The 19,022-nt window shown below is 49.1% G+C and overlaps 1 protein-coding gene across 1 annotated transcript in view; it reads left to right on the top strand.

The window, feature by feature from the left end:
- SNAP47 (synaptosome associated protein 47) overlaps positions 1-6,357 on the top strand; it is a 154,362-nt gene extending 148,005 nt beyond the window's left edge. The window contains exon 5 of the mRNA XM_049875121.1: positions 5,145-6,357. Coding sequence (XP_049731078.1) covers positions 5,145-5,153 — 9 coding nt within the window. The 3' untranslated portion in view covers positions 5,154-6,357. The remainder of the gene's footprint in view (positions 1-5,144) is intronic.
- Positions 6,358-19,022: the final 12,665 nt, after the last annotated feature.

Raw genomic sequence — 19,022 nt, 5'->3', positions numbered from 1 at the left:
GGCTGGGCTGCCTGGAGCTGAACGTCTAGGATAGTCTCACGTACCTGTCTGGGGGTCCGTGAGAGGGTGGGGGGTCAGTTCAGTGGGTATTGGGGGGAGGGCTGAGCAAGAATACAGTTAAAGAGCAGCTGCACTTCAAGTTTGCCTAAGACCTGAGCCTTAATTTCCTTATCTGTAAAACAGAAGTCATGGTGGTAGCTACCTCGGGGGGCTGCGCGTTCACTTATGCGGTACGCTAACTGGGTTCTGGGCTGAGGTTATGCGGTACGCTCACTGGGTTCTGGGCCGAGGAAGACGGAGGGACGGGGCCCTGCCCTCACCGAGCCTACAGTCCAGTCACTGGGTTCTGGGCCGAGGAAGACGGACGGACGGGGCCCTGCCCTCACCGAGCCTACAGTCCAGTCACTGGGTTCTGGGCCGAGGAAGACGGACGGACGGGGCCCTGCCCTCACCGAGCCTACAGTCCAGTCACTGGGTTCTGGGCCGAGGAAGACGGACGGACGGGGCCCTGCCCTCACCGAGCCTACAGTCCAGTCACTGGGTTCTGGGCCGAGGAAGACGGACGGACGGGGCCCTGCCCTCACCGAGCCTACAGTCCAGTCCAATGAGGGAGGCGCTTATTTTTTTTTACTACCCCCAGCAAGTACATAGTTCTAAACCGGTGAGTTCTAAGATGGAAACGCAATGCTATGAGTGAGAGAGAGAGATTTAGGTGGGGGCAGACATTTAAGCTGAGACCCGAAGGGTGATGAGGAGGTGACCAGGAGAAGCATGAGGAGGAAGGGTTTGGGCAGTTAAGCAGCGCCAGGCATGTTGGGGGCCCAGCAGGACACCCCGAGGGGTCCTCCGGCTCCCGCGGCCTGAATACACTGGGCGCAGGCGTGGAGGCCCCATAGCTCCAGCCGCTCCTGGCCGCCGCCTCCATTTCTGAAGACCCTGTGGTTGCTGTTGTTGGTAGCTGCTGTCCAGTCATCTCAGACTCATGGTGACCCCACGTGTGTAGAGTAGAACTGCTTCATAGGGTTTTCAAGGCTGTGACCTTTCCGAGCCATGGAGACACAGGAGTTGAAGTGCTCAGCTGGTAACCTAAAGGCTGGCGGTCTGAATTTCCCAGCCACCCTGCAGGAGGTGTGGCAGTCCGCCCTGCAGGAGGTGTGGCAGTCCGCCCTGCAGGAGGTGTGGCAGTCCGCCCTGCAGGAGGTGTGGCAGTCTGCTTCCATAAACATTTACAGCCTTGGACCCTGTGGTCCAATTCCACTCTGTCCTGTACGGTTACTATGAGTTCGAGTCTATTTGACGGTAGTGGGGTTTTTTTGTTTGTTTTTTTGGACCTTTTGGAAGCAGACTGCCAGCCCTTACTTCTGAGGCACCTGTGTGTGCATTCAAACCAACAACCTTTGGGCTAGTAGTTAATGCTTAGCTGCTTGCACCACTCTAAAGAGTCTGCCATCACATAATAATACAGAATAAGCATATATAGCACCTTTTCTTTATTTACATCATTAAATTAAATTCAGACAAAATCCATTATTTAACTGCACACACAGTAGGCTCGCAGCTCAGCCTGAGCTTGGTTTGGGAGCTGCCGGGTCGGGTATTCCTGAGAATGGTTCTCCCTCTCTGTGCTGAGACCCTCCTCTAGTTCTCAGTGACAAGTTCCCCAGTGCCCAGGGCCACCAACAGGCCAGAAGAACCACAAGAGGACTTAGGATACACCAAACAGGCTTCATCCAACCAAAGCCACCAGGGCTGCTGGGGAGGGAGGATGCTTTGGAGAGAAATGGAGGTAACCCCGTTATTTAAGATTTGGCTGTAGGGGAGAGAATATGAGAGACAGAGAGAGAGAGGCACAGGACAGAGAAACACAAAGAAACACAGAGAGAGGAGGTCTCAGGTACTGCCAGCCCAGTAGGAGTTAGGGAGGACCTCCTGAGGGACGGGAGGGTTAGGGAGGATCTCCTGAGGGAAGGAAGGGTTAGGGAGGATCTCCTGAGGGAAGGGAGGGCTAGGGAGGATCTCCTGAGGGGAAGGGAGGGTTAGGGAGGGTTAGGGAGGATCTCCTGAGGGAAAGGAGGGTTAGGGAGGATCTCCTGAGGGAAGGGATGGCTAGGAAGGATCTCCTGAGGGAAGGGAGGGCTAGGGAGGATCTCCTGAGGGAAGGGAGGGTTAGGGAGGATCTCCTGAGGGAAGGAAGGGTTAGGGAGGATCTCCTGAGGGAAGGGAGGGTTAGGGAGGATCTCCTGAGGGAAGGGAGGGCTAGGGAGGACCTCCTGAGGGAAGGAAGGGTTAGGGAGGGTCTCCTGAGGGTAGGGAGGGATTAAGTGAGATCTTCTGAGGGAAGGGGGGATTAGAGAGGACCTACTGAGGGAAGGGAGGGTTTGGGAGTAAGGGATGCTTGAACCATCCCTAGAGGCTGGAGGGAAGCACACAGTTTTACAGGTAGAGCCAAGAGGATCCGTGATTATATCTAATTAGATCCCCCCTTTTCTTTCCACCCCTTTTTTAAACACCTGAAAAAATTGCAACTCATATACATCTGTCCATATTCAGGGTGATCAGCTGAACCTGGTTTGCTAGGGGCTTTCCCAGCTTTAGCACTGAAAGTCCTACATCCTAGGATCCCCTTTGGTCCAACTCTCAGGAGAGTTAGTCACCCTTCCTATTCTAGCAAGAGGCATGGAACAGTATAAAAAAAGGCTCAGAGGCAGAAGGACAAGACCAGCTGAAAAAGTAGAAACTTGTCCAGCGTTGAAAGAATGGGAATTGCCAAAGTGATCACCCAGGAATGGAAGAAGAGGCAGAGAAGGCAGGTCAGGGCCAGGTCTTGGTGGGTTCTTTATACCGAGCTTTTCCAGAAGGCCCTGGGGAGATGGTGAGGGTATTGGAGCAACAGTATAACATGGGTCATGGTGGTGTCAGCCTGACACTGGTGTCTACCACCTGCACAAACAGCAATGAGTTACCATTATTTCCACCAGCTTTGCGGGCCTTACAGTCTCTGTCGAAACCACTCACTGCTACTGCTGCGCTGTGAAAGCAGCTGTAGGTGATACGAAAATGAATGAGCATAACTGTGTTCTAATAAATCTTTATTTACAGACACTGAAGTTTTCATTTTGTTATGTCACCAAATAGTATTCCTCTTTTGATTGTTTGTCAATCATTTAAACACATAAAAACCTTTCTTAGCTTGCAGGCCCTACAAAAACATGGAGCAAGTCAGATTTGACTTGCAAGCCACAGTTTGCTGACCCTTGAGCTAGAATGGTAAAGCATTTAAAAAATAATAATATGCGATACTACCCAAGCTGTTGTGAGATGGGCACCTTTGGACAATGCTTGTAAGTACGTAAAACCAAACCCCAACCAAACCTGTTACCGTGCAGTCAGTTCTGACTCATGGCAGCCCCGTGTGCTCCATAGGGTTTTCTTGGCTGTAATCTTTATGGAAGCAGATCACCAGGCCTCTCTCCCACAGAGCCACCACTGGGTGGGTTTGAACCGCCAAACTCTAGATTAGTAGTTAAGTGCTAACTGTTTGTACCACCCAGGGACTTGTAAGTGCGTAAAGTAGCTTGTCTTAGTTATCTAGTGCTGCTATAACAGAAATACCACAAGTGGGTGACTTTGATGAACAGAACTTTATTTTCTCACTGTTTAGGAGGCTAGATGTGAATTCAGGGTGCCGGCTCTAGGGGAAGCCTTTCTGTCTACCCACTCTGGAGGAAGGTTCTTGTCTCTTTGAGCTTCTGCTCCTGGGTGATCTTCATGTGGCTTGGCATCTCTCTTCCCCCATCTCTGCACTGCTTGCTTGCTTAATCTCTTTTATATCTCAAAAGAGACTGACTCAAGACACACCCTACACTAATCCTGCCTCATTAACATAACAAAGACAACCTGTTCCCAAATGGGATTATAACCACAGGCAGGAGGTTAGGATTTACAACACATTTTTTGGGGGGGACACAATTCAATCCACAACACAGCTCAAATTCTTTTAGAAAACACTTTGGCAGTCTATTGGTGGAACTTTAAAGGAGTACAACCTTATGTGAGGGCAATTGGACAGTGTCCACAACTTTATAACTATGCTGACCCTTCCACCCAGCAATTCCCTTCTAAAACATCCACCCTACAGAAATACACCTCGGGTGTGCAAGACTACACCATTGCCACATAATTTGTAATGCTGGAAGGTTGTTATGAGCTAAATGACCATCGTTAGTGGAGTCAGTTAAAGTACTTAATGTCTCTTAAAAGGACGTATTAGTTACATAGGCGCTGACCCATTGCTGCGTCTACACGTGAAACACTGCGTCAGGATAAGGGTGTTAGGACATTTCCCTATTTACATCATTCGCCTGATCCAGGAGCTGGCCTGTCCCAGAGGAGCCCCAAGAACTGCCTTAGCTGGAAGGGCAGGATGCTGGAGCCCAGCAGGGGTGGGGATGGGCCTCGGAACCCTGGCCAACCTCAGCCTAGCCCACCTGGGAGCGAGGGTGCGGCTTAAGGGCTCCCCCCTACCACCTGCAACCTAACCTGGGGGCCAGTGCATGCCCGCAGCTGTCCTTGACTCAGGCGAGCACTGGATGCTGAGAACATTCCATGGATGCTGGGCGGCCCAGCCTTCCCTAACGAGGAGGCTTGGAACTGGCCCGGTGTGCAGGCGGGGCAGCCTCCTGAGGCCTCTGGCTGACCCAGCCTTGCAGAGTCTTTGTTAAATACCTGGAGCAGACACAATGGCAGGGCGTTCCTCTGCCCCAGGAGCTAGGGTCAACACACCACTGGGGCCAAGGCCAGCCCCTCCTCACAAAGTTCACCAGGTGAGCCTACGGCTGGGGTGGGGGCAGTGAAGGGGGGCCTCATGGTGGATCAGAGCTTTGGGGTGACAGTGTGCTGGGTAAGGCCTATGTCACAGTGTGGCCTGAGCCCATTTCACCTGGTGGGTGCTGTGACTACCAGGGGATACACTGGTTGCCCCCTAACCAGGCCACCACACTGCCACATGAGTCCAGCCCTGCACCTCCAGGAGTGCACTGCTGCTCTGAGCCTGGCCTGCCTGCCCACTGAGGCCTGCGGGCCCAGAGCCTTCAGCCTGCCCTGGCCATGACACTGAAGCTCTGATCTTGTATCCCTCCCTGCAGACCTCCTAGGAGTCATCATGGCCAGCAAGGGGTCATCGTGGCCAGCTTCCTGCCTCCTTTAACACTCCAGGACCCTCTGCAAGGACCGGCTTCCACCAGCAGACACTTCTTCGGCCACAGGCATCTGCCTTCCATTTCCCCAAGTTCAAAGGCAGACGGAGCTAGCAGGAGAAAGACATTGGGGTGGTCCAGGTCTGGTGTTTGGCATTTTTCCTTTGAACGCTGTTCCTGCTACTCTGGGGTTGCCAGGCTTAGAGCTGCCCTCCATGCGCCCAGTTGTGATGGGAGCCGCACTGACCGAGGAGGCTGTTTCTGCCCCGGGAAAAGCTGGGCGGACATGGGCCCTCAGGGTGCCAGGAGGCCCTGCCAGCTCCTTGCATGGGCTGGGTCCTTTCCATGGGGCTGGTCAGAGCAGCACCGCAACAGTATCAGAACTGGAGGCTTTGTACAGTCTGAGACACCCAGCTGGCCCCAGTGGTCTGAGCCTGGGACTCAGAACGGGGCACTCGGAGCGTTCAGCTGGTGCCGAGGGACACCAAGGACCTCTGAAAGTTTGTATTCCCATGTACTTCTGTTTTGGCCCCGAGTTCAGAGTTCAAGGTCTCCGCAGTCCCATCCTCTGGCCTCTCCACGCAACACAGCCTGAGGTTTGGTGTCAATGCTGTGTGGGTAGGTTAAGCAGCCTTCCCAGCTAGGATTTCTTGCCCCCACACTCTGCTTTTGCTGTAACCTCCCCTTGGAACAAGTTGCCATTGAGTTGATTTCAACTCCTCACCTCTGAGTGGTACAATGGGTAAGCGTTCAATTAGTAGCTAAAAGGTTGGTGGTTTGAACCAACCCAGAGGTGCCTCAGAAGATAGGCCTGGTGGTCTTCTTTCAAAAGGCCCCAGCCTTGAAAACCCTATGGAGCACTTCTAGTCTACATGCAGGGGTTCGCCATGAGTTGGAATTTACTCACAGGAACTGACAGCAACAACCACCTGAAACTCTCCTCCTGCCAGGTCCACAGGGACAAAACTCTGTCCACTGCCTTTGACAAGCCTTCCCAGCCTAGCTGGGCACAGCCTCTCCCCACATTCCTGGGTAGGTGAAATCCCACTCCAGAAAGAAACTTGGGCTGCAGTCCAGCCCCAGCCCTTTTGGCAGGATCCCTCATGCAGGGAACAACCTGAGCAGTGCCCGCAGCAACACCACCTGGACAGAGCCACTCCAGGCCACAGCTCTTCCCCCCATCTTCACATGCCACCCTCAAAGCCAGGGGCGGTGGGGGACCTGGGTGTGGGGAGAGGGCGCAGAGCAGAGGGCCTCAGGGCCTGTCCAGCTCTGCCCTGCCAATCGGCGACCCCTCACCGGGTGGACATGTGGCCTTTTCTGTGGCCCCCCCCACCCACCCACAGCTGCCCCTGGAGCATGGCTGGATGCAGGCAGTGTGAAGAAAGAATGGACAAGGACGCCAGTCTAAGTCTAAGGCGGCAGGGTTATGGGCTGGGCTGAGGCGGCTCCTTGGAGGTGATTCATTTCATCTCTCCTGAGTGGAAGGTGATGGGAGATGACAGGAGGTGACTGGGGTGAGGGGGGAGGTGGGAATTCTCCAGGGCGGGTGTGAGTAGGGACATTTTTAAAGAGCCCTCAGCACTGTGTCCCCTCCCCTTCCAGCCAGGCCCCCTGCCCCCACATCCTTATCTCCTATACCCTCACCCTTCTAGCCCTCTGAGCTCTTTTTTGTCTTGTCAGCCTGGAAACTGGAGGGGGCGAGGCGGGGGGCATGTCTGGCATCCCAGGGTGGGAGTAGGGGAGGGTGGTGGCTAGACTGCTGAGATCACTGGGCTTTATCTGTGAAAAGACCAGCGCTGGAAGGCAGCTATGAGCTCAGGCCATCCATCCAGGCCCCTCGATTTACAGGTGGGGAAACTGAGGCCTGAGAGGAGGCCCAACCTTCCAAACCCTCACAGCTGGGAAGGAGAGGCTCGGGTTGCTCTGGATTCCACACGGGCTCTGAGCTCTGGGCAGGAGGAGCATTAGGCCACACCAGCTGTGGAGGCCATCCTCCTGCCTGTGAAGGGGACTGGGGGGCTTTAAGGAAACAGGGCCCCCACCGAAGCGGAGGCCGGCTGCTGACCTGCAGAAAGGTATTGAAGAGATGCATTTCCGCCAAGGGCTGGGCTACCAGTTTGCATCTTGTGATGGTGTCTTAGCAATTTATACCCCTATCTTCCAGCCCTGGCACTCAGCCTCCAGCTTCCCTCCTCTCAGCCTGCCTCCCACCACCAGCTAGAGAACAGAACTTGCAGGGAACCTCCAGTCTACTCTGTGAACTAGGGTGGGAAGGGCATTGGCTCTGTGCAGCCAATACTTTCTGAGGCCTGAGCATTTCCTCTCGGAGAAAGGGTCCTCAAGACCCCTACCGGTCAATCTCCCAGACAAGCCCACACCATGCTAGGCTGCTGGGCACTATGGTCATGTGTGGAAGTGCATGAGAGGTGGTGGGGTCCCTGCCTCTCCCATCTCTTGACCTGAGTGCTCTGGAGCTCCCCTGGGAGAAGACCTACATAGGTCAGTGTGAGGTCAGGGGACCCATGGGTTCTGCCTCAGGTCTGCCCTCAGGGCTCTCCCACTCTGCCTCCTACTCCTCCAGACGTCCTCCTTCAGGAAGCCTCTCTGGCCCTCACGAGACCAAAGCACCCTTCCCCTCCCCTGAATGTGGTTCTCCCCAGCCTCATCCTGTCTCCTACCTCTTCTGTCCCAAAGGGTGAGCTGTGATGGTTAAGACTGAGTGTCAGTTTGGCTGGGCCATGATTCTCAGTGGTTTGGCAGTTATGTAATGATGTAATTTGGCAGTTATGTATTGATATAGTCATCTCCATGATGTGATCTGCCAATCAGTTGTTAAAGGAGCTTCCTCAGTGGTATGGCTTGTATCCTGTATATATAAATGTATATATATATAAATATGTATATATATATGGATGTTCTGGCAAATCTTGATTGCTTGTGCTGGATCCTGCATCCAACTCATCACTGTCTGACCCTGGTTCTTGGGACTTGAGCCAGCAGCCTGCCATATTAACTGCCGATCTTGGGATTTGTCAGCCTCCACGCCCGCAAACAAGTGGCCTACCATCTGACCTGCTGATCTTGGGTTCACCAGCCCTTGAAGCTACATGAGTCAGGAGAACCCTCCAGCATGTTGCCTGACTCACGGACTTGGGACTAGCCAGCCTCCACAACCACATGAGTCTTTCCCTTGAGATAAATCTTTCTCTGTGTATATTTACACATATACATGTGATGGTTAAGGTTTGTGTCAACTTGGATGGGCCATGATTCTCAGTGGTTTGGTGGTATGATCTAATTTGGCAGCTATGTAATGATGTAATCACCCCCATAATGTGATCTGATGTAATGTCATCACCTCCATAATGAGACCTATTATGACCAGCCAATCAGTTGAAAGGGAGTTTCCTTGTTGGTGTGGTCTGCATCCAATATAGGTGGACTTTCTGGCAAAGCTCGTGGGCTTTTACTTGCTCTGGATCCTGCAGCTGGCTCCTCTTCATCTGACCTCTGAATCTTGGGACTTGAGCTAGGAGCTTATCCACTGTTCTTGGGATTCATCAGCCTCTGCAGTCTGTGAGCCAGAGGCCTGCTGTCTGACATGCCGATCTTCTTCAGCCCCCGAAGGTACATGATTCAGGAGGAGCCTCTAGCCTGACCCACAGAGCTGGGACTTTCCAGCTTCTACAACTGCATGGGCCATTTCCTTGATATCAATCTCTCTCTCTCTCTAAATATATATATATATGCTTCACTGGTTTTGCTTCTCTAGAGAGAACCAAGAGTGGTTCTAGAAAAACTAAATGTTAAGGATGAGTTTTCTAAATTGGTTCTCAAGTCTGGTTAGTTTTAAAGATGTTGATGACTCTGCTTCCAGTAGTGAAGAGGGCAATGCTAATCCATGGTGTGAGGTGGCAAAAGAAATATGCAAAATATCACCACCAATAGATCAGGTATTGATGAAGGGCAAGGCACTGGGTGATAACATGTTTGATACCTTTGTACAGTTCTGTCAGAATGAGAAGTGTAAGGAAGCTGATAGGTTGGTCTTACTTTCGCTAGACAAAGTGGTGAAAGAAAGAGATGAGCTCAGGGCTTCAGGGTCACAGCTCGGGGACTGCATAAATGATCTCAAAGTTTCTGCTTGTGCCTTGGAAGAAAGCCTTATTTCTTGTAGCAACAGAGCTGATATTGTCACAAATCAATCCCAGAGTCTTATCATAAGATGACTGAGTTCCAACGCCAACTGAATTCCCAATCTCAAGAGGTGTCTGAAGTTAAAGTGAGGGCATTGATTGGGAAGAAATGGGATCCTGAAACTTGAAATGGGGTCATATGGGCAGATAATCAGGAAGCTGAGGACCCTGATCTGCTAAATTCCACTCAATCACTCCTGCCAACAGAACCAGCCCTCTCACTCCCATCTGAAGAGATTACTCCATCTTTCTCTGCTAAGCCACCCTCCCCAGTAAAACCATTAGCTCCTACACCCTCATCTGATGAAATTAACCCAGCTGTGTCTGAAGGGCCTTTGCCTGGGGCATTTCTAAACGTTCTCAAAACACATCCCCACCGCCCATTTTGCTTCTAGACCTGTAACTAGACGTAAGTCCCAGCAAACCCCAAAAGGTAAAGTACCAACCGTGACCCAGAAGGTGTTACACTACATTCCAAAAGAGCTACGTGACTTTTCTAATATGTACAAACAGAAACCTGGGGAATGTGTGGGAATGGCTATGTGTGAGATAATGGTGCAAGGGGGAATATAAAGCTGGTTCAGTCTGGGTTTATTAATATGGGCCAACTAAACACAAGTCCTTCATTCAATGTTTCAATTTGAGAGGTTAGGACAGGATCTAATTGTTTGGTTCACTGAAGCATGGATAATGCGGTGACCCACACTAAATCAAGTTGAAGTGCCAGACTTGCCTTGGTATACTGTGTTGTGTTGTTGTTAGGTGCCCTCAAGTCAGTTCCAACTCATAGTGACCCTATGCACAACAGAACAAAACACTGCCCGGTCCTGCGCCATCCTTATAATCGTTGTTATGCTTGAGCTCATTGTTCCAGCCACTGTGTCAATCCACCTCGTTGAGGGTCTTCCTCTTTTCCGCTGATCCTGTAGTCTGCCAAGCATGACGTCCTTCTCCAGGGACTGATCCCTCCTGACAACATGTCCAAAGTATGTAAGATGCAGCCACGCCATCCTTGCCTCTAAGGAGCATTCTGACCGCACTTCTTCCAAGACAGATTTGTTGTTCTTTTGGCAGTCCGTGGTATATTCAATATTCTTCGCCAACACAATTCAAAGGTGTCAACTCTTCTTTAGTCTTCCTTATTCATTGTCCAGCTTTCACATGCATATGATGTGATTGAAACTACCATGGATTGGGTCAGGTGCACCTTAGTCTTCAGGGTGACATCTTTGCTCTTCAACACTTTGAAGAGGTCCTTTGCAGCAGATTTGCCCAATGCAATGCATCTTTTGATTTCTTGACTGCTCCTTCCATGGCTGCTGATTGTGGATCCAAGTAAAATGAAATCTTTGACAACTTCAATCTTTTCTCCGTTTATCATGATGTTGCTCATTGGTCCAGTTGTGAGGATTTTTGTTTTCTTTATATTGAGGTGTAATCCATACTGAAGGCTGTGGTCTTTGATCTTCATTAGTAAGTGCTTCAAGTCCTCTTCACTTTCAGCAAGCAAGGTTGTGTTATCTGCATAACGCAGGTTGTCGATGAGTCTTCCTCCAATCCTGATGTCCCATTCTTCTTCATATAGTCCAGCTTCTCATATCATTTGTTCAGCATACAGATTAAATAGGTATAGTGAAAGAATACAACCCTGACGCACACCTTTCCTGACTTTAAACCAATCAGTATCCCCTTGTTCTGTCCGAACAACTGCCTCTTGATTTATGTAAAGGTTCCTCATGAGCACAACTATGTGTTCCGGAATTCCCATTGTCGCAGTGTTATCCATAGTTTGTTATGATCCACACAGTCAAATGCCTTTGCATAGTCAATAAAACACAGGTAAACATCCTTCTGGTATTCTCTGCTTTCAGCCATGATCCATCCATCTGACATCAGCAAAGATATCCCTGGTTCCACATCCTCTTCTGAAACTGGCCTGAATTTCTAGCAGTTCCCTGTCGATATACTGCTGCAGCCAGTTTTGAATGATCTTCAGCAAAATTCTGCTTGCCTATGATATTAATGATATTGTTCTATAATTTCCACATTCAGTTGGATCACCTTTCTTGGGAATAGGCATAAGTATGGATCTCTTCCAGTCAGCTGGCCAGGAAGCTTTCTTCCATATTTCTTGGCATAGACGAGTGAGCACCTCCAGTGCTGCATCTGTATGTTGAAACATCTCAACTGATATTCCATCAATTCCTGGAGCCTTGTTTTTCGCCAATGCCTTCAGAGCACCTTGTACTTCTTCCTTCAGTACCATCGGTTCCTGATCATATGCCACCTCTTGAAATGGTTGAATATCGACTAATTCTTTTTGGTATAATGACTCTGTGTATTCCTTCCATCTTCTTTTGATGCTTTCTGCGTCATTTAATATTTTCCACATGGAATCCTTCACTATTGCAACTCGAGGCTTGAACTTTTTCTTCAGTTCTTTCAGCTTGAGAAACGCCGAGCGTGTTCTTCTCTTTTGGTTTTCCATCTCCAGCTCTTTGCACATGTCATTATAATACTTTACTTGTCTTCTTGAGAGGCCCTTTGAAATCTTCTGTTCAGTTCTTTTTCTTCATCAATTCTTCCTTTTGCTTTAGCTGCTCGACGCTCAAGAGCAAGTTTCAGAGTCCCTCTGACATCCATCTTGGTCTTTTCTTTCTTTCCTGTCTCTTCAGTGACCTCTTGCTTTCTTCATGGATGATGTCGTTGATGTCATTCCACAACTCGTCTGGTCTTCGGTCACTAACGTTCAATGTGTCAAATCTATTCTTGAGGTGGTCTCTAAATTCAGGTGGGATATGCTCAAGGTCATATTTTGGCTGTCATGGACTTTCTCTGATTTTCTTCAGTTTCAGCTTGAACTTGCATATGAGCAATTGATGGTCTGTTCTACAGTCGGCCCCTGGCCTTGTTCTGACTGATGATATTGAGCTTTTCCATCGTCTCTTTCCACAGATGTAGTCAGTTTGATTTCTGTGTGTTCCATCTGGCGAGGTCCGTGTGTATAGTCGCCATTTATGTTGGTGAAAGAAGGTATTTGCAATGAAGAAGTCTTTGGTCTTGCAAAATTCTATCATTTGATCTCTGGCATTGTTTCTATCACCAAGGCCATATTTTCCAACTACTGATCCTTCTTCTTTGTGTCCAACTTTCACATTCCAATCACCAGTAATTATCAATGCATCTTGATTGCATGTTTGATCAATTTCAGACTGAAGCAGCTGATAAAAATCTTCTATTTCTTCATCTTTGGCCCTAGTGGTTGGTGTGTAAATTTGAATCATAGTCGTATTAACTGGCCTTCCTTGTAAGCATATGGATATTGTCTTATCACTGACAGCGTTGTACTTCAGGATAGATCTTGAAATGTTCTTCTTGACAATGAATGCAACACCATTCCTCTTCAAGTTGTCATTCCCAGCATAGTAGACTATATGATTGTTCAATTCAAAATGGCCAATACCGGTCCATTTCACCTCACTAATGCCTGGGATATCGATGTTTATGTGTTCCATTTCATTTTTGACAATTTCCAATTTTCCTAGATTCATACTTTGTACATTCCAGGTTCCGATTATTAATGGATATTTGCAGCTGTTTCTTCTCATTTTGAGTCATGCCACATCAGCAAATGAAGGTCCTGAAAGCTTTACTCCATCCACGTCATTAAGGTCAACTCTACTTTGAGGAGGCAGCTCTTCTCCAATCATCTTTTGAGTGCCTTCCAACCTGGGGGGCTCATCTTCCAGCACTATATTGGACAGTGTTCCGCTGTTATTCATAAGGCTTTCACTGGCTAATGCTTTTCAGAAGTAGACTACCGGGTCCTTCTTCCTAGTCTGTCTTAGTATGGAAGCTCAGCTGAAACCTGTCCCCCATGGGTGACCCTGCTGGTTTCTGAATACCAGTGGCATAGCTTCCAGCATCACAGAAACACACAAGCCCCCACAGTATGACAAACTGACAGACACGTGGGGGTGGTATACTGTAGAAGAAGGAATTCAAAGGCTTAGGGAAATTTGCATGGTAGAGTGCATTTATCAGATTAGACCCACAGACTCATACATAGAGTGCCCATTGGACACACCTTTCACAACAATGGTAAGGAAAAATTTTGTGAGGGGAGTTGCAGCATCTTGGAAAACTGCTGTAATTGCCATCGTATGTAAGTCAGATTTGACAGTGGAAATTGCCCTAACTGAATTAAGAGCCCTGGTGGTCCAGTGGTTAAGCATTTACCTGTTAACCAAAAGGTCAGCAGTTTGAATCCATGAGTGGCTCCTTAGAAACCCAATGGGGCAATTCTACCCTGCCCTATATGGTCTCTTAATCAAAACTGACTAGACGGTGTCCTGGATTGAATTGTTTTCCCCCTAAAAAATGTGTCAACTTTGTTAGGCCATATTTCCCAGTATTGTGTGGTTGTCCTCCATTTTGTGATTGTAATTTTATGCTAAAGAGGATTAGGGTGGGATTGTAACACCTTACTCAGGTCACCTCCCTGATCCAATGTAAAGGGAGTTTCCCTGGGATGTGGCCTGCACCACCTTTTATCTCTCAAGAAATAAAAGGAAAAGGAAGTAAGCAGAGAGATGGGGACCTCGTACCACCAAGAATGCAGCACCAGGAGAAGAGCGTGTCCTTTGGAACCAGGGTCCCTGTGCCGGAGAAACTCCTCAACTGGGGGAGGTTTGAGGACAAGGACCTTTCTCCAGAGCCGACAGAGAGAGAAAGGCTTCCCCTGGAGGTGATGGCCTGAATTTGGACTTTTAGCCTACTTTACTGTGAGAAAATAAACTTCACTTTGTTAAAGCCATTCACTTGTGGTATTTCTGTTATGGCAGCACTAGATGACTAACACAGATGGCAATGTTGTTGTTTTTGTAAGTATAATGGGACTGATCGGACCCCATGGTGTTAGGGGCCAAGTAGTGCCACTCGATTGACAAAGACAAGGTGAATGTGGTTACTGTAATGGACAGCAAAGTCAAAGCAGTAATGAGAATATTCTGACTGGTATGGAATTATGGCATAGGCTACTGAGTCATGGTGTCCCTAAGAGTGAGACAGATTGGAAATCTACTAAATATTTACTTGATCTGTACAAGCAGAAGAATTCTAGGTCAAGTGCATGGCAGTCTAACTCAAATCACCAGAATAGAGAGTCATGGCCCCTCTATCGAATCCCAGCCTTGAGACAGTTTACAGAACCACAATACCTTGAATGAAGGGGAGGCCAGATCCCCTTGAGGAAGGACCCCACTACACTGCCAAAAATTTATACTGTTAATTTTTCTCCCAGCCTCCCCCAAAGGGATCTATGGCATTTTACAAGATTGACTGTTCATTGGGGAAAAGGAAATAATCAGACTTTTCATGGTTTACTAGGTGTTGGCTCTGAACTGACACTAATTCCAGGAGACCCAAAACATCACTGTGGCCCACCAGTCAGAGTGGGAGCCTATGGAGGTCAGGTTATTAATGGAGTCTCTGCTCAGGTTTGCCTCACAGTGGATCCAGTGTGTCCAGCCACCCCATCCTGTAGTGTTTTTCCCAGTTCCAGGAGGCATAATTGAAATAGATATGCTCAGCAACATGGATTTCCAGTCACCAAGGCTGGCTTGGCTCTAGCCACCGTGCTTGCACAATCTGCCAGCAACAGAGACCAACACTGAGTCCCTGATATGGCACCATTCCTCAGGGTGATCAGTCAGCAACCTGTGGCAGGTTGATTACATTGGGCCACTTCCATCATGGAGAGGGCAGGTTTTTTTTTTTTTTTTCTTCCTGGAATAGACACTTATTCTGGTTATGGATTTGCCTTCCCTGAATGCAATGCTTCTGCTAAAACTACCATTCATGGACTTACGGAATGCCTTATCCACTGTCTCAGTATCCCACATAGCATCGCCTCAGATCAAGGGACTCACTTCACAGCAAATGAAGTAAGGCAGTGGGCCCATGATCATGGAATTCACTGGTTTTACCATGTTTTCCATCATCCTGAAGCAGCTGGCTTGGTAGAATGATGGAATGGCCTTTTAAAGACACAATTACAGTGCCAGCTAGGTGGCAATGCCTTGCAGAGTTGGGAGAATGTTCTCCAGGAGGCTGTGTATGCTCTAAACCAGCACCCAATATATGGCACTGTTTCTCCCATAGCCAGGATTCATGGATCCATGAATCAAGGGGTAGAAACGGGCATGGCACCACCCACCATTACCACTAGTTACCCACTGGCAAAATTTTTGCTTCCTGTCCCTGTGACCCTATGCCCTGTGGGTCTAGATGTCTTAGTTCCAGTGGGAGGAATGCTCCCACCAGAAGAAACAACACTGATTTTATTGAGCTGGAAATTAGCAATGTCACCTGGCCACTTTGGGCTCCTTATGCCTCTGGAACAACAGGCAAAGAAGGGAGTTACTTTGTTGTCTGGTGTGATTGATCCTGATTACCAAAGGGAAATTGAACTGATATTACGTAGTCGGGGAAAGAAGAGTAGGTCTGGAATACAGGAGATTCCTTAGGATGTCTCTTAGTACTACGACGCCCTGTGATCAATGTCAATGGAAAACTACAACAACCCAATTCAGACATGACTACTAATGTCCCAGAGACTTCGGAAATGAAGTTTTGGGTTACCCCACCAGGCAAAGAACCACCACCAGCTGAGGTGCTTGCTGAGGGTAAAGGGAATACAAAACGGGTGGTGAAAGGAGTTAGTTCTAAACATCAGTTACAACCACATGACCAGCTGCAGAAACGATGACTATAATTGTTATGAGTATTTCTTTCTTGTATGTGTGCATCAAATATTCTTGTTTTCTTCACTTACAAAATATAAGAAGTAAACAGGGCTAGTGCATTTTAGGTTGTATGTGTGTTAGTTGTATCATGTTAGGTGCAAGTATGACTTTATAGTTGTCTTTATTTAGAGATTGTGTATGGTTTAGGGAGATGTGTACTGGTGCCAAGTTGACAAGGTGTGGACTGTGATAGTTAAGGTTGTGTGTCAACTTGTATGGGCCACGATTCTCAGTGGTTTAGCGGTATGATCTATTCTGGCAGCTATGTAATGATGTAGTCACCTCCATGATGAGATCTGTTATGAGCAGTGAATCAGCTGAAAGGGAGTTTCCTTATTGGTGTGGCCTGCATCCAGTAGAGGTGGGCCTTCTGGCAAAACTCGTGGGCTTTTGCTCACTCTGGATCCTGCAGCTGGCTTCTGTTCATCTGACCTCTGGTTCTGGGGACCTGAGGTAGCAGCTTACCCACTGTTTTGGGGATTCAGCCTCCGTAGTCTATGAGCTGGCAGCCTGCCAGCTTACCTGCTATCTTGGGATTCATCAGCTCCAGCAGTCTGTGAGCCAGCGGCCTGCCATCTTAACTGCAGATCTTGGGATTTGTCATCCTCCATAATCTGTGAGCCAGAGGCCTGCTGTCTGACACGTCAATCTTGTTTGCCAGCCCCTGCAGCTACGTGAGCCATTTCCTTCACATAAACTTCTTTCTCTCTTTCTCTCTCTACATACACACCCACCCACCCACACACACACACACACACACATCCACTTCACTGATTTTGCTTGTCTAAAGAACTCAACCTAAGACAGTGGGGACCCTGGCTTGTGTTTATGAGTTTGAAAGGAGACCCTGCAGGATAGTGATGATGGCTCCAGAGGTGGTGGGAAGGGAAATGAGAAGCCCACATGTTGAGACAGAAGGAAGTTGTACTCTTGTGAGAAGGTTGGGGTGAAAAGACCTGAATTAAACCAAGCTGACCACCCTAAACTGAAATGTCTGAAATGTGCTAAACTGACTGAAGAGGCTACCTGGTTTTCTGTTTCTGTGCACGTGTGTCCATGTATGCCTACTGTTACAGAAAATCCAGGAGTCCCAAAGGCAGATAGCCCCTGCATCCCTGCCCTATGTCCTGGGGAGAGCAGACAGAGACAGAGCATGGCCCTGCTGACACCCTGAATTTGGGCTTCTGGGCTTCAAAATTGTAAGACAATAAATTTATTTCGCTTGAAGCTACCCACTGTGGTATTTTGTTAGCCCTAGGAGACTAAGACACCAGGGATTTTAGATTTTAATGGGGGTAGGACTAACACACTAGAAAGGACTAACAGGCAACAGTGGGTACACCTGTTGTGATGGTGGCAAGGGTGTAGAGGAGGACCTAAGTGGACAGTCTGTGGGCCTCAGCAGCTAAGTGGCTCCCCTGCCTGGTGGTAGAGACTCAGGGTCCCCTTAAGTCCAATTCCAAGGCTCTGTGATTCTCCCCAAACCCCTGATGCTGAGATTCTAATCCAGGTTGCCATCTCTACTTTTGTGGCGTCGGGTTTGGCTGCCCTCTGAGCTGTCCCGGGCTCCTGTTCTAAAGCTGTGCAGGGTCTGCTGGGGGAGGTCCTGGGGCTGGGGCTGGTCATGTGAATGACACCTACCATCTCATCTGCCCGAAGATCAAGCTGGAGGAATTTGACCCAATCCAGGTAGACACCAAGGAGTCCCTGGATGGTGCAAATGCTTAAGCACTTGACTTCTAACTGGAAGGTTGGCAGTGTGAATCCACCCAAAGCACCTCAGGAGACAAGCTTGGTGATCTGCTTCTGAAGGTCACACCCTTGAAAACCCCATGGAGCACAGTTCTACTCTGACACACATGGGGTTGCCATGAGTCAGAATCAACTCAGTGGCAAACAACTACAACAATAACAGGTAGACACCACATAGTTGGAAGATTATTACACCAGGTCCTCCAGAGATGACAGACTAAAGGAGGCTGCATGCATCAAAGTTTCTGGAAGACTTTGGGGGTTATGTTGTCACCGTTAAGTTGAGGACATGCTGGATGAGCTCTCCTCTCCCAGTGCCTGGCTGCCGGCCACCTTCCCACATCTGTCTGGAGTGAGGCTGGCGGTGCTGGGGGCCAGGCAAGGGAAACTTGGATCATGCCATGGGTCTCACAGAGGGTTTGGAACTCTGACACCAGGGCCCATATCCTCTGAGAGCTTGGGACTGGGTCATAAAGACGAGACACCCCACCCTGACTGATAAGGGCCACGAAAGTGTCAGCCCAGGACATAAGGAAAGGGCTGATGGGGGAGGGGCACCAGATCTGGGGCGGGGGACTCAGGGACTGGGGCTAGAAGCAGGCTGCTAAGGAGACACCAGAATGGATAGCAGTTGTGGGTTTGGAAGTCTGTGGGGAGTCTCTGCTGAGAGTGAACAGGAATGATGAGAGGACAGACCAAGGAGAACATGAGCTAGGCCCAGAAGGGAGCCAGAGAGCTGGGAGGCAGGACTGGAGGGAGAAGGGGAGGGTCAGTCTGGGTGTAGAATGAAGAGGTGGGAGGCAGAACTGGGGGGAGGGATATGAGTCAGGCTGGGACTCAATGGACTGAAGAGGTAGGAGCTAATGCTGGGGGGTGGGCGCCTGAGTCAGGCCCAGGTGTGGAAGGAGAGACGGGAGGCCAGGCTAAGCAGGGTGTGAGTCAGGCTGAGGAGTAGACTTGAGGTGGGAAGCAGGACAACTTCCAGAAGATTTCAAAACATTGTTGGCTGTCTCTGAGGGCATTTATGGCTCAACATTCTCCTTAGCCACAGGATTTCATGATTTCCATGT

This window comes from Elephas maximus, chromosome 2 (genome assembly GCF_024166365.1).
Source record: "Elephas maximus indicus isolate mEleMax1 chromosome 2, mEleMax1 primary haplotype, whole genome shotgun sequence".
NCBI lineage: Eukaryota > Metazoa > Chordata > Mammalia > Proboscidea > Elephantidae > Elephas > Elephas maximus.
The sequence above is the reverse complement of the archived record's forward strand: the minus strand, read 5'-3'. Positions and strand labels throughout refer to the sequence as shown.